The sequence below is a fragment of the Vidua macroura genome, chromosome 4 (assembly GCF_024509145.1).
Source record: "Vidua macroura isolate BioBank_ID:100142 chromosome 4, ASM2450914v1, whole genome shotgun sequence".
NCBI lineage: Eukaryota > Metazoa > Chordata > Aves > Passeriformes > Viduidae > Vidua > Vidua macroura.
In genome coordinates, this window is record NC_071574.1 from 38,086,014 (window position 1) to 38,101,734 (window position 15,721).

The window sequence follows — 15,721 nt, forward strand, 5'->3', positions numbered from 1 at the left end:
CCACTGTAGTTACTGCTTCCACCTGAGCAAGTGCACCTACGGAGACACAGCAGAATTGGGAAAAATACTAAGGGTGCTTGATCCTTTTTCTCCCTTTATGGTGACTGTGTCAGCTCCTCAGTAGCTCTGTTACAGGGGAATTCCTCCACATCCCACAGTCTCTGCTCTCATTGTGTTACAATGTCCTTCTAGTGCCTGTATTTAATTTTTGAAGCATAGGGCTGGTCTACAAAAACATGACCTGAGAAGTACAGGGTCTGCACCTATGTTGAAAGATGACTTGGGACAAAGCTGCATTATCCTGTCACACAGGGATTGTGCTTATGAGAAGGTTTCTCGTGTGGCTTTGCCAAGGACTTGTCCTCTGCAGAGCCCAGGTCCAGTAATAGTGAAGTGAGGTAGCTATTACTTCTGCCTAATGAATGGGGTCTTTTTTATATGTAGGAGGAAGTCTGCTAGGTACCATTTGCCTCAAGCATTATCTCCTTCACGAGTATTTTTCTGCATTTCCACTGCCTCTTTGATGGGAGTGCAACATAAGTACTGCAGTCTGGTAAACACTGCAGAGTACCTTTCAATTCTTGCATCTTAACATCCTGCTGCTTCATTATACAGTTGCAAAAGTATCATCTCTTACAGTAATCTTAGCTGATGTTAGTAGCTGTTGATTCCAGATTTGCACAGAGGGCTGGCATGCCTGCTGGCAGTCTTGGACCATTCCCGTTGCTAGTGGTGAATAGCAGGCATTTGTGCCTTGAAGTTTCCTATAATCTTAAATGATATTTCTCTCTTTCTCTTTCTGACTTCATACTAAGTAATTTAGGAATAATCTAAATGAAGCTTATATTTAAAATTATTATTTCTTTTGAAAAACACATTATTAGTGGACTACAGAAGCTTATGTTACCTTGGTAAATGTTATGGTTCCATTAAAAAAGTCCACAAAACCATCAGCTCCTGAGAGATCTTTGTTCCATTGTATCAAAATAGAATCACATGACAAATGTTATGTGCATTTGAAAACAGCCCTTAAACAAAATACAGTTGATTTTGCTGATAACAAAAACATGTTAACAACCTTTCCATACAATGTAACTAACCCTAACTTTGAGAGAGGTGAATATCATAAACTTGTCATGAACTTGTGATACCCCCTCACAGTTTCATAAGTGAATGAGATTTTTTGGAACATGCACATAAAGAAATCAATAAAAAAAGCAGTCACAATATCAGAAAAAAAAAAGCAGAAAGTGAATTGAAATAATTTTAGATTATAAATGAAGCAAAATATAAAAGCATAATAGTTTTAAAATAAAGGTGGATTATATATGTTCTGTCTGACACAATTTAACAAAATGTGAGAGCTACTATTATGGAATCTCTCTAACTAATACTGGGAGGAAAACAATAACAAGCCAAACCAAACCCAAAGTTGCTATGTTACAATCCCCAGCACAGAGTTACATTACTTCTGTTACTTCATATGCACCATGCCTTTGGCAGTGCACCAGATGTTTGCCTCCAGCCGATTCTGCTTTTGTATACACATTCTGACCATCAACAAAGCACAAATTTTAAACATGTTCAAAATAAAAATATTTTGCAATGAGAATCAGCCTCACTGACTGGACTTAGAGTATCTAATAATTAAATGCTATATTTCCACATCATAGCATGGTTTTGTTTTGCCAATAGATAGACAAAATTAAATACTCTTGCCTGGACATTGTGCCATAAATGTGTTCTATGATGTTACAATTCAAAGAAGCAACTAATATGGCTTATTTAAACCTAAACAGGGAAGAGCTTTCTAAGAGTTTTAAGTTGTTCTCCTATTTATTATTGTGAAATCCAGTAAAGTAAAAGACCATCCAGGTCTTTTCTTTTTTTTTTTTTGTTTTAGAAGAGCTGCATGTTTTTCCAAAGTTATGAAGTGCTTCTTAACCAGTATATAAATCATATTAACAAACTTCAAAGAATGAGTCAGAAAATTTGACACATTCATAAATTAAACTTCCTGTGATTATGTAATATATAGGAGATGAATGTGCATAAGCATAACTGTATTCATCCTCCAAATGCTTCGGTGAAGCAGTTGACTCTTTGCTTTTACTTTTGGTCCAAGATCTCTTTGCATTGAATCAAAATGAAGCATTGCAAAATTTTGATGTAATTTGTCTATTTCACAAGCTGTATGGATTTTATGAATTGAGGAGAAAAAACCCTTAAAATATAGAAAATATTAAAGAATATACTCTAAATATTAAAGTGTAGGTAATTAAAAGAAAAAAATCCTTTGCAGGAATCAATACTTAACAAATTTTAGTATATTTCTCATATGAAATGTAGACTGTTAGGCTGTATACCTTGTGGTGTCTGAGATTATTTCAACATACACCTTCCAGGGGAACAGTAATATGAAGTACACTGAATAAATTATATGACTTAAAAATGTTAAATATGTTCATTATAAAACCATCGGTACTGTCCTTTAGACTAGATTAAGTCCTTTAAATTGTTTTCTCCAATCATCAGTTATATTGTAAAATTAAAATAAAACTTACAAACACTAATCTATTCTGTAATACTGTGGGATTCACCTAGGGTATTCTGGAAACATTTTTAAAATTAAAAATACACCAGAATTAAAAAACTTTAAGGACCATCAAAGAGTACTGTACAATTATACCACTATGTAAGAGTATAAATATTTGGCAGTAAAGCTTCAGTAGAGAGTGCTTTTTAATGAAAAAGTTGTTAATACTTAGTTTGACAAGGAAAGTTTGCAATAGCAGATGTATCTTCTCTGGGCACCATTCTTCCATCCCACTGTAGCTGGTCATTGCAGGCCATGCAGGATCCTTTTTCTCCCCCTCATTGTTTTTAACTCTTCCAATCACTCCTCTGATGTGCATTTCTAACAAAAAGCCTCCTGCTGAGTGTGACAGCCAGATCTTTATGTACTGCAAGCCTCAATCTTCTTACTGGTGAATATCCTCATGCCTGATGATTTTGTAGATAACCCAATAAAAAATGTTGAAAATCAGAAAGGCTAATGGGAAACAAGCTCTGGATATTGTGTCTATCTTCTTGGCCCGGTCAATGAATACCTTTCTCATCTCATCAGGGCTTTTTGGTACAGGCTGAACAGGATTATTTGGCCCCTTTTGTGTTATTCCGTCTTTTGCTTGCACACATGGCCCCACTCCATATGCTGTAATGCTAAACTGACTATCACGTGTATCATCATCCTGTTGGAAAAAAAAAAAAAAGAAGAAAAGAAAGAAAAAGAGCAAGAAGTTTTTTTTTTTTAATTATTGTTTACAGAAATCTTACCTGCTGCTAAATAGCAGTTGCACCATTACCTCACCATTACCTCAATGACTTCTTGAATCCACACCTTATCTTGTTGAAATTTCATCCCTATCAGTCTGCCAAAAATATTGCTGGATTGTTAACAAGCACAGAATTTTTCTTTTTGTTTATAGATGCTGTAAACTATTTAAAGAAACGAGAAAGCCTAGTAAACTAGTGGTAATTTGGCACACAACTTCTGATTTGGTTTAAGTTTCCCCATTTATAGTAAATATGTGCAGCCTTCAAATGAACAAATTTCACACTGGTCTTTTAGAAAACAGCTATTAAGTCTGTCCATTGCCTTACAACCCAGGATCCTGGCCTCTGGAAATACTCATCATAAAACCACTAATGATATGCACATTCATTATATTAGTAAGAATTCTGCTCATTTGGCCACATATATTTAATTAATATTATCTGTATGCCTGATTTCTGCTGTTCCCTGTGAATGCAACAGATAAAGGGAATAGTGTGCAGTGTCTTAGTTTAAAGTAAAGAAAATGGAAGCTAAAGGCCAGATTTTTCTTCAGACTCATTCTTTTGTCAATTCAGGGGAAAACTGGCAAAGACATTCAGGATTAGGGAACTGTAAAAGAAGGTGATTCTTAATCACATGGCACAGAAACGGTAGATGTTTTAGATATTTTGAAGATACACATATTTTCATAGCATACAATTTTAAAATGTAGCTTGTGTCTGGAGACATCTTTTTTACTTCTCTTTTCCTAGGTATCCTCAAGTAATAAAAAAGGCACATATGCAGACAAATAAGTGGTACATAATCTGTGAAGTCAGGGCTAGATTTGGTTCTGAAATATATTCCAGTGTACTCCTTTAGGTAGACTACTCAAGAATAATTGTGTGATTTTGATAGCATTCACCATTTTGTCAATACTAATTTAAAATTCAGGAATGTCAATTTTTCATGTCTAATTTAGGCTAGTTGCTTTAGGATTTTACACTTTTATGAAATAGAGAAATTATTACATTAATTTAAGTATTTTGAAAAATGATTTTTATAAATATTATAAAAACAGTTGAGCAGCTGTCAATTTTTCTTTTGTAGGAGAATTTTTGATATCTTAAAGCTCTTCCTATCTGAAATTAAAATAAGTCTAAAAATATTTATTTGCCAAAGCAAGTCAAATGATTACTATTTCAATTCAAGAGTTAGAAGCATTTTTTGTTTTACTTTAACCTCTTACTTCATAAAAATGCAATTTCTCAATGAGCACAAATTAAATCCAAAGTTGAAAATTTTTCATTTTGAAAATGTCTGACATTTTGAAAATCTGAAAACACTTTTCAATGAAGAATTAATTCTAAAAAATTAAAACATTCATCAAATAATTGCTAATTACTTTGTTTAAAAAGAAATCTGAGTTTTATTATCAATATTAATTGAATATGTTAGCTACAAAAGAATGCAGATAAATTACTAAGTTTGAAGAGAACTATTTGGCCATCAGCATGACCATCCAGCAGAGCTGTAGATATCAACCTACTGAAATACTTCTTCATACATGTAAATTGAATAAATAGCGAGACTGACAAAGTTCACTGAAACTACTATATCCAAAATCTGTATTAGAATTTGCCTTTAAAAAATAAAAATAAAGAAAAATTAACATGAAAGAAAAGGAGGAGGAAAAATCACTGACTGACTTTACTATGGAAATGAAAAACAGAAATACAAAATGATAGGATCATTATTTGATGACGTGATAAAACAGAGATTTAATTACTGCAATAGTGTTCCTCTCCTGTCAGATAAGAATGGGAAATAACATCTTTAATGTAGTATAGTTGTATAATCTATAATCGTATAGTTGTATAATCTATAATCGTATAATTGTATAATCTAGAATAGTTGTAGTATTTTGTTCCAGTTAAGAGAAATATTAAGTTAGAAATGCATGTACTGTGAGAATTTACTATAAACTTGCCATTTAAACACCTAAATTTCAGGATTTTGTCTCTTTATGCTTCTCCAGAAAATAATGGTTATGACTGCACAGGATGAGAAAGATAATAAAATTATTCTTTTGAGTAGCAGATTTCAGCTGTGCATGTTTTCAGGATCGGGCACTATATACTAAGACTTTACTGTCTTTGTTTCAGGTTTACCTGAATGGAATGATCCCCTAGAATGTTTTAAAGAACAGGGGTCTCCTTATTTTTGTGCTTGCAGACCTCCTGTATTTCATCTGCAAGCAGTCTGGTTGGAAATACTCTCTGTTGTTGAACTGATATGAAGCTCCTTGTAGGAGTCCAGCATTTCTGCCCATTGTCTGTTGGATGGTGTCTCCACCAAGGCAGCCAAGTCACACCAACTGCTAGGGCTGGTGGCTATGCAGGAAAGGATCTTCTGGAGCATACCAAGAGCTGCCAGAATTCCTTTTAGGGGCAGCAGCTTGAATATTCAAAATGAGTTCTGCAAGTTTTCCAGCAGATTCATAATGCAGAAAGATCACTAGGTTTGCCACATATTCATATCAGAGGGTGCTTGTGCACAGCAGGAAAGATGCACTTATTGTTATTATCAATACTAGCTCTGAGTGCTTTTTTGAAGGCATTTATGTCAGCGACATCCCTTTTTTTCTCTTGATTGACTTGGCTAAAATCCCTCTTTTTGACTAGAAGTATGTCTCAGAATGCATGTGTCTGAGTCTACAGATGTAGAAATCATCTGAAGGACAATACCCTGTATGACCCAGTTGAGAGCCTTTACAGTGAATCTTCCTGAAAAAGTCCTGCATATTGGCTGAACAAATAGAATTATTTTTTTAATTGATAAGGAAGCTTTTGTTTCTTTTGTGTCCTTTTGAGTGTATTACCATTTAAAGAAAACTATTCATTATAGATTACTGTTAAAACTTTAAAAATCTTATTATTAATGAACTTTAGTAAGCGTTTGATTTGAATGCATTTTTCACCCATTCAGCTTTAGAATTAACAACCTGAAAGTTGTTCTGCATGCAGTTACATTTAAATATTTTATCATTTCTATTAAAACTAATGTAATTAAGGAGTGGAAAAATTTAGATAAGAAGTTTTATTTGGAAAGCTGGAATTCTTTAGTGGTCTGAAGGAAATAATTGCAATTCATTTACTTCTGTATCAGTATTGTTCTACAAAATACTTAGCTATAAATGAATAGAATACTGTGAGTTTTTTGGTCTTGTGACTATGGTGTTTTCAGTTAGTGTGGTTAGTATTACATTTATCTTGAGAAAAAACACGTATATAACGGCTGAAAGTAACTCCATAGCCGTTTGATTGTAAGGTGTCATAACAACTCAAAAACTTATTTGAGGCCTTGACTGGTAATTTGAAAACTCTCTTTTTTATTGCTCAGTTTTGAGAAGGAAAGTGGTATTGAGTTGTTTTGCACTACAAACCGTGCAGAATTTTAGTGCTATGTTTTAATCCAGATTTAAACAGATTAAAATGGATTATGAAATTAACAAGACAGTACCTTTACTAAAATTTCACGTCATCACATACAGGTAGCAATGAAGGAATGTGAAGTTCACACGGGAAGATGTTATTGCAGACAAAAGGACAGGGCCTCTGTCAATGGTTGGATAGCACATTATGACAAATGGGACATCTTCTCAATAGTTTACCCTTAAATTTGTACTGTAGATTTGAGGCAAAGTCCCGTCTATACGTCCTGCACATCTCAAGCCATTGCTATGCTGTAATGATTCACTGATTTCATTTCCATCAAGAACTCCCTCAAAATACTTTCATCAAAATGGATGGTTGACCAAAAAGAAAACAAAAGAAAAAAGGCGTGATTACCATTAAAGACAATCTAGTTTGTATGTCTATTTTCCTCTCTAAAGATATAGTGATCTTTAGATTTTGAAAATAGAACTAAAAGACTGAATATTCCCAAAACCTAAATATATTAACAGGTAACCTAAAATCAAATGGTTATTATTCAGTATATGTACACAGTTAATATTTTTCCCATAGAATGTAAATGCAACTAAGAAAAAACAATGATCATAGGTGTGCTTCAGCATCCTTGTATATCCTTTTCTGCCTTTTTTTTTTCTTTATTCTTTTAGGAAGGAAATGAATAATTAACTTTCATTCTGAAGGAACTGTAACATAGTATTTCTGAATAGTTCTTTTCACTGGCCAGGTTTCTTTTTTTGTCAAAGAGCTGTGGCTCATATACTAAGTATCAAATGAAATCTCAAATTGGGAACCAAAATTCCCCTGTTCTCAGGATTCGTTATGCCATTTTTGTAATCATAAAGACATTAGACCCTTTAAAAAAAATCTCCTATACCTACCGTGATGCTTATTGGAAAAAAGCATTGAGTAGGTTGCACATTATGTTGCAACAACAGCTTTCATTTATAAATGAATTTATAACACAATCCCAGACACTTCGAAATTTTTGCTAGTTCTGTACAAACTGGGCTGAGCCTCTGAAAAGAGATTTGCCTGTAAGCAATTTGGAATCACTGGGTGAAGTCCATACTTACAATCATAAGAATGGTGGCCAGAGGGTGCAGTTGTACCTAAGAATTGCCTTTGATGCTGCTGTTATGGTTGTCTGGGAAGGGAGGCCACAAATTAATCAGATGGTGTGTAAAAAAAGCAGTGACTATAAGTGGAAAAAGCATAAGGAAAATTGGAAGGATAGATGAACTCTGGATGCCAAAATGTCTTGTTGCAGTTCTGTACAGAACTGGAATTTGTATAACAATAGAATTTACTGCAGGGGTCTTATCCAAGTTCAAACATATGCTTCTTAATAGAGAGATTCCAGTTCCTCTGTGTTTTCAGAAGGACATAACCCATAGTTTTAATTAATTTAAAAAATATTCCAGACTATGGAAGCCTGAAAATTTATTTGAGGATATGTTTAGAAATAAAATTGAATTCATTGATTTGAACAAAGCATCTGAAAAATACAGGAGAAACAGTAAATATGACATTTAGCCAGAAATAATCAGCTTTGCATTAGATGGAAAGCCAATGTTCCAATGTTTCTCTGGAAAAAGACCCAGACGATATTGAAGATCACAATCATGATATGGGTCAATAACATGATGCTGTTTAAAAGGCAAATGGAAAACCAGTTCGGATAAACAACTCTGTTACTTGCATCACTTGATCCTTTGGCTGCTTTCAACTGTTACTGTATAGGTTTCATGTTGTTCATGTTGCAAACATAGTTTTGAGGAATTATATGGACTTATTAGGAGAATTTCCAGGGAAGGTGAACGAGAAAAAAGCAAAACAAAACCAAAACCCGACAACCCAAAGCAAACCAAACCCAAAAATTGTACCCACTGGGAATATTTATAGAAAAGACTGAATGGAAATGTGCAAATGGTGACATGAAGGAATGAAGAAGTCTGGTTTCTGTGTCCTTTCTAGACAAGCTATGACAAGCTAAAAAACACATTAGCAAAAAAAAAAAAAAAAAACAAAAACCACAACTCTTTAAAGAATTGGAATAGATTTCAGGGGACCTTGTGGAATTTTTTTGGCTGGGATGAATTAGGTATGAATGATCTTTACTTAAGTCAGGAAAATGGATCCACTTACCTCCCAAAGACACTGAAATTCAATCATAGGACTATTGCTTTGGTAACTTGGTAAAAGTAAATATTTCTTGCAACAAGCATATCTTTTTAATTACAAAGAAAATAGACTTTGGAAATTCTTCATCTGCACCTACACATACCTGAAATGAAACATTTCCAAACTGATCTCTTTTTTTGCACTTTTGCAACATGTCAAATCACTAGAAGTTTTGCTGTACCCTTGTAGATAAAATGCCAGTAGCAAAAAAAAAAATATGTATTCAACACTTAGAATTCACCTGGTAAAAAAACCTGATCTTCATAAAATGTTCCAAGAGGATAAGCATACAGGAAAAAAAAAAGTCTAATAAGTTATCTTATCTGCTTTATTTCTCTAATAGTTTTGGATGTAAATACTGAATAGAATGTTGTTTTTCTCTTTGGCAAGGATGAAGATTTAATGTTCAAGGAAGCCCCTAAAGTTTATTTTAAATGCAGCCTTTTTACATAACATCTTTTCACCTCTTGACTTTATGGTCAAATGACATTTCTTAACACATGGCAGATTTCAAAGTCAATACAATCTAATCCCTGAGAGCCAGTGGCTGTCTGACCTAGTCCAAAGGAATAACAAACATAAAAAACTCTATAAGCATAAGCTACAGTAACTGACTTTGAAAAAGACAAAAGAAGAAGGAAAACCAATTTACTTTGAATTATAATCCTAGGTCCTGCATTTCATGTTATAAATTGTGGTGAATAAATAATAACATTTGTGGTAAGGAAAGCAAGTTATTAACTGCAGTTTTTAATCTGTAAGACTCGTTTATTATTTGTATAACAGAGGGTTTAAGATGTGATCCAAATTTCTTTTTACGAGATAAATTCTCCATGCTGTAATGTTTCAAGTCTTGTATACTTGCTGGGTAAGGAAAGGTTCCATAAAACATTGAGAAAGAGAGAAGCAATTAGCTGAGCTGTCTCTAGAGTTTGAGAAGGTGCATTCTCAATGGTTAACTCTGCCCAGGAGCTCTAACTCTACATGGAATTAGAGTGAGTTAAAAATCATCTAGTTAAATTAATATTTTCTGAAAAATTACTATTTTCCTAAAATCTTAACCTTGCACAGGAACAAAGAATTTTGTGATAAATTTAGACTGAGAAGCTTGTCTCATGATGAAACATATAGGTACAGGGAGAAGGGAAAGCCCTATACCCCTGAATATATTTAATACCCTCACCTGAGGTATGTTATGAAGAAAAGCACTGAAATGCACATCTCCATCCTTCAGAATCAAAGCAAAGTACTTGGTACTTCACTGTACACTCTAAAGTCTCTAATTCTAACCCTGTAATTTTTTGAGAATTTAACAGGCAATCTACCTGAAATTAAAGACTGTCTCATGAAGTGTAAAATTAGAATAAGGACTTTTAAGTGTGAATTCAAAAATACCATGATCCAGAAAAACACTTAAGCCAATGTGGTTATTCATGCACAAACCTTTTTTCTTTAAAAGTCTTTTACTCTTAGAAGTCCTTTTAATATTGTGGTTCCTCTCTCACATACCTCTAGGCTGAAATGTAATTGAGTGTGATTGCTGAACGAGTGTCTTGGGTGAACCGGAAGTCTTGCTAAGAAGAAGCTGAAAAGAAATTTGGTTTGATTCTGAGGAAGATACTTCCTGCCACTTCCTAATCCTGTGGTCATAATAATTGACCTTCATTTAAGAGATATCGCTTAAATTGAAACTGGTAAATTTGCTTGAGATCCAGAAGAAATAGATGATGAAAGAATAGATGGTGAAAAAGATGAATGGACTAAAAGTATAGTGACATAATATATCACTTACCACAGTTGTTTGATACACAATTCACTTGTTGTAACTTACCTACCCCCTGTCCAGTAATTCCTCTCTGCCCCACCCCATTCTTCCCATTCCCAAACTTAGGACAGCTTTCAGGGAGCTGTCATATTCCAAGAATAAACACCTTGTTACAAAACTGCTGGTTTTTTCTGCTACTGTTAGCAGGAAGAAAGAAGCACATTTTTCACAGGGTCAAATGTTGAACACGGGTACTTGCAGTCTGAATCATCCTCTAGTCTACAGTACATGAGTTTCTCTCTGCAGCTGAAGAAGTCTGGGACTCACCACACAGGGACAGGCAAATATATGAAAATGTCATTTTCACCTGACTGTCCGGCCTGCCTTTTAACACTGAGTTTTACTAATAGAGACTGCTTAGGTAGGCTTTACAGCAGTGCAGATCTTCTAAGTAAGAGGGAAGCTTGTAAAATATATTCTCCTGCTGATGTAAGCAGTAGACTAATCTTCAGGAATGAAGGATGATTGAACTAAATCATGTTGCTATGGCCAGACTTTCATCCACTAGTAATATTCTAGATAGGGACTGATAATGACAGGCTCTGCATTACATCGGTGGGGGGGCGGTACTCATTTCATAAGTAGACTGGAGAGCTACTTACACTTCTGAATCTGATCTCCTACTTCTAGATCTGAAGTAGGAGTTACTTATTGTAAGAAATGTTCCTTATTGCTTGGTTTAACTAGAGATTTCAGAATTCAAAGTGTAACCTTAGTTGTTTGGCTTTGCACACTGGTAGTGAGTTATTTTACTGGTAGTCTGTATAGCTCCAGTTCTAATATAAATACTAATAACCATTACTATAATTAAATTTCTTACCAATAATATGAACAACTAAAACAAAATTACCAGACAGAAGGAAAAAAACCCCAAACTTACCAGCCTTTTAAAGTAAAATATTTGTTCTTCTACCAATAATATTATTTGAATAAGTACTTTGTGTATTAAAGAATACTTGCATGAAACACAGCTGTTGAGGCTTTCAATTGAGTATTAGAATGAAATTGGGAAACAACATTTGTTGAATCTCACAGTAGTAAAAACCGCTGCAAATACCAGTAACATTCATTCACTGAAGTGTAATCTAACTCTTCCAACAGAGTGAAATTCATGCTTGTGCAGATGGCTCCCACATGGCCCATACCTCATTTAAATCCCTCTTAATCCCTCTTTCGGGAATTCAAGTTGGATTTATGCAATTCACAGTCCTTGTAGTGACCCTCTGCCTATAGTGAATTTTATGCTGTGCTGCCATTTTATTTCTATTGCCACTTCAAGCTGCAGTGTGTTGACCAAATTAGCCCTGTATCCTGGCACAATTAATTCAGACCCTTTAAAAGCTGAGAACACCGTTACTTTTACCTTGCTCTTCTTCCTCTTGCGTCGGAATCGCAGAAGCTCTTTATGCTGCCTCGACACAAAGTTTACAGCTGCATACTCCAGAAGTGCAGAAAACACAAAGAGCAGACACACCGCCATCCAGATGTCAATCGCTTTGACGTATGACACCTGTGAGAGGAGACAGGAGAAGCCTGAGTGTGTTAAAATGTTCCACAGATGTGAAGTTTAGTACTTCATGGCAGGAGGAAGTGCATTAATATCTCCATATCCCAACAATACTTTTATCGAAAAAACTTTGCATGAAAGTTAGACAATAATAAGAAGAACAATCCAATCTATAAATGTAGAGTTTTTGTTAAAAAATGTATTCTTTTACAAAATGTGTTTAAATCATTAACAGTTCCTTATAGTGTATTACATCACAAATGAAATAATCCTCAAAAAACACATGCTTTTCCTTCATTTGTCCCACTGAGATATGTGAATGACACTAAGGAAGTGAAAAATAGCTGGTAGTGGGACTGGCTGGAATTCCTGTATTAAAATGGATGTGGCTGAAAGTTCCTGGAATAAAAATTAGGTAGAAGAAAGGAGATAGGTAAAGGAGATAGGACTGATAGGTTCATTCTTTGCAAATATAGGCACAGGAAATCAAATGTATAGTTTGAAATTAGTCCTGTAGTTTTGTCACAAAGTACTAAAAATCAGATGCAGGTCAGAGCTCATTGCAATCCTGGATTGCCAAGACCAGATGCAGGACATGAGCTGAGCCTACTCCATCTTTGCAGCGTTACAAGAGCTTTTTTATATAAGCAAACATAACTAACTTCAGGCCTCAAAATGTGACAAAATAACCTGCAGCTCTCTGTTAGCCTCTTACATTATTATTTTTTTGAGTTTTTAGAGCATTCCATTTTAGCTGTTGATGCAAACTTTGGATGCATTCAGCTTCATATATTTGGGACACAAAGCATGCTCAAATCTGTTTTACTTTAAAAAAAGTTAATTAGACAAAAATATCATGTTAAAACTTATACAGAATTGAACTTTGTTTATTTTTATTGTATACATTTTATTTCTATTAGCTGCAATGGCACATGAAGATGGTCAAGGAATAAGCCCTAAAATGAAACGGAAAATATTTAAAGCAATTACAATTCAGAAAACAGAAATAGTTAATCATAGAAATAAACTTTAAGTGATTTTCATTGTGTTGAGAATAATTTTATGCAATTGTTTGGAGCTGTTAAGGTTCACATTTTTCTACATCTTAATGTAAATATGTTTGTAACTGGTGATCTAATTCATAATTTAGGCAGTTTTGAGAAAGGAATAAAATTAAGAATCTATGGCCTTTAGAATTTCAGTCATATCTGCTAGCATGTCACCAGATAACTGGGATGTGAAAAAAGATGAGCCTGTCAATTTTTAAGCAGGGTTTATATAAAACTGAATAACATTGTTTTCACAACTTGTTAAGGTTTATGGAATTAACTAGATATGTAGCTGGCTATATAGTAGAGACAAGGGAGAAATAGAATATATTTGATTGGAGAATCAAAAAATCCCTAAATATTTCAAAATTATTTTGCTGATTTAGGAAATGATTGGATGCTAATAATTACAACACGTAAGGTTGACTGAAAGTGTTTGTCACATAACATTATGATTAATACAGTACAAACAAAAGAAATTTACCCTACCTTTGGAAGAGATGCTCGTGAGCCTGAGCTTTGTGTTGTCATGGTCAGTACAGTTGTTATGCCTAAAGCCACTCTGGCTGGAGCTGCATCCATATTGATCCAAAATGACACCCAGGAGAGAATCACGATCAAGAGGCTTGGTATGTACATCTGGATGAGATAGTAACCCATCTGCCTCTCCAGGTGGAATCGGACTTCAATACACGTAAACTTTCCTTTTTACAACAAAGAAGAAATATTCAAGAGAAATAGAATGCTTTTACTGTCAGCATCTAGTGCACACTCCTAAAGAATGTATGCTATGTCAAATATATTTGTTCACTAGAAAAAGATTTATGTCTCAAATTATCTACAGTGACTTGTAATAAAGACAGTCTCCATTATAACAGGAGTGTCTACTGGAAAGAAAAGAGGCAAAATATCTGAAAAATTAGGCATTTGATAAGGTCTGAAAATCTTATTTTCTTAAAAAAATCCCCCACGATTCATTATAACAATAGGAAATTTCCTCTGTGAGATCACACTTTTTTTTTGACTTATGATTTGGAAATACTTTTGTGCACAAGGAAAATGCTTGCTTCCCCATTGTATAATATCTCCTTTATATTTGATTCGATTTTAAACTTAATTTTATTTTTATCAAAAATTGTGGAAATATAGTGATATCAGTATGGGCATTAGGTTATCAATAGGAGAATCTGCTAAATCTCTCCCTGTGTCCCCATTCAGACGGTTTCAGCTCATAAGAAAAATTATCAAGTTTCAAACACTGACTAAAGACTAGAAAGAGAGATTAGGAAACTTTAGGAAGGCTATTAAATGATCTAGTTTTATCGAGGTACTAAACATTAAGCAACTTCTACTGACTTATTAAAACCAGAAAAAAATCAATTGGTAGCTCATAAAAATTTCATAAACCCATATTTTTAGATTAGCCAGATTGTTGTGGGGTTGGGGTTTTTTTTTCCCACCCTGCAAGCCGTAGATTATTTCATGGATCTTGAGCCAGTCTCATTAGATTTTCTAATTCTGCCCAATGTCCATATCAGTCACATAAGGATGGTGCTGAGGGCAATGCTGTTACTGCAAGTGATGTATACATAAAACAGTTTCTCACAGCAACAAATATACAAAACTCAGTTTTCTTCCTTATTTTGAGTGAAAATGTTCCCTAATTCTAAATTTAACAAGGAAGGCTATATCGTTATATATTTCTTAAGTAGTATGAAGCTCTTTGGTTATGTTTTCCACTTATCTTTGATAGATATTTTCCTAATCAATTTCTAGTTACCAAAATGCCATTTTATAAAAAAAAATTTCCACATCAATAGATATTTGATACTTATAAGATTAAAAAAATGTAATGGATTTATAAGCTTATCCTATATTAATATATTGTATTTTATGATGTGACAATAGTGTTAGGCATACAGAAATGAACTTCAGATAAAGTCAAACAAATATTTTTATTCTAGGTATATGAAGTGTTTCTGAACTTCATTATTTTTATAACAGTTCTTTTAACAGGCCACTAGATTTTCTACAATGCCATAATGAATGTAATTTTATGACAATTTTTTTCTGCCGATGTACTAAAAAAATTTTGAAAGTCATTAATTATGATGTTTAATTTTAAGGTTACATTCTGCATTTCAGGAGTTTTATATCTGCAAGCTCAACTATTAGTTCCATTCCTAATTGCTGGCATTTTCTGAATCCTATCTACACTCCCAAAATCTGTGTCCCTGATCCTGGCTCAACCATCTGCTACCACAGCTTCAAGACTGATTCCTGCCTCAGTCACAGGATGAAATCCTGGTTTAAAAATGTGAATGGGAATTTTGGTGTTTGCTTCAGGAAAGGCCAGGATATTCCCCC

General features: G+C 34.0%; 1 protein-coding gene across 4 annotated transcripts in view; it reads right to left on the bottom strand.

Moving 5' to 3' along the window:
* Positions 1–2,981: 2,981 nt before the first annotated feature.
* GLRA3 (glycine receptor alpha 3) overlaps positions 2,982–15,721 on the bottom strand; it is an 81,669-nt gene continuing 68,929 nt past the window's right edge. The window contains exons 7-11 of one of the 4 annotated variants that reach the window (XM_053975778.1): positions 13,844–14,058; positions 12,162–12,308; positions 6,990–7,109; positions 3,337–3,339; positions 2,982–3,251 (exon numbers count right to left, since the gene is read on the bottom strand). In XM_053975778.1, coding sequence (XP_053831753.1) covers positions 2,982–3,251; positions 3,337–3,339; positions 6,990–7,109; positions 12,162–12,308; positions 13,844–14,058 — 755 coding nt within the window. Of the gene's footprint in view, positions 3,252–3,336; positions 3,340–6,989; positions 7,110–12,155; positions 12,309–13,843; positions 14,059–15,721 lie in introns of all 4 variants that reach the window. The other 3 variants (XM_053975777.1, XM_053975779.1, XM_053975780.1) reach the window with 3 other exon arrangements.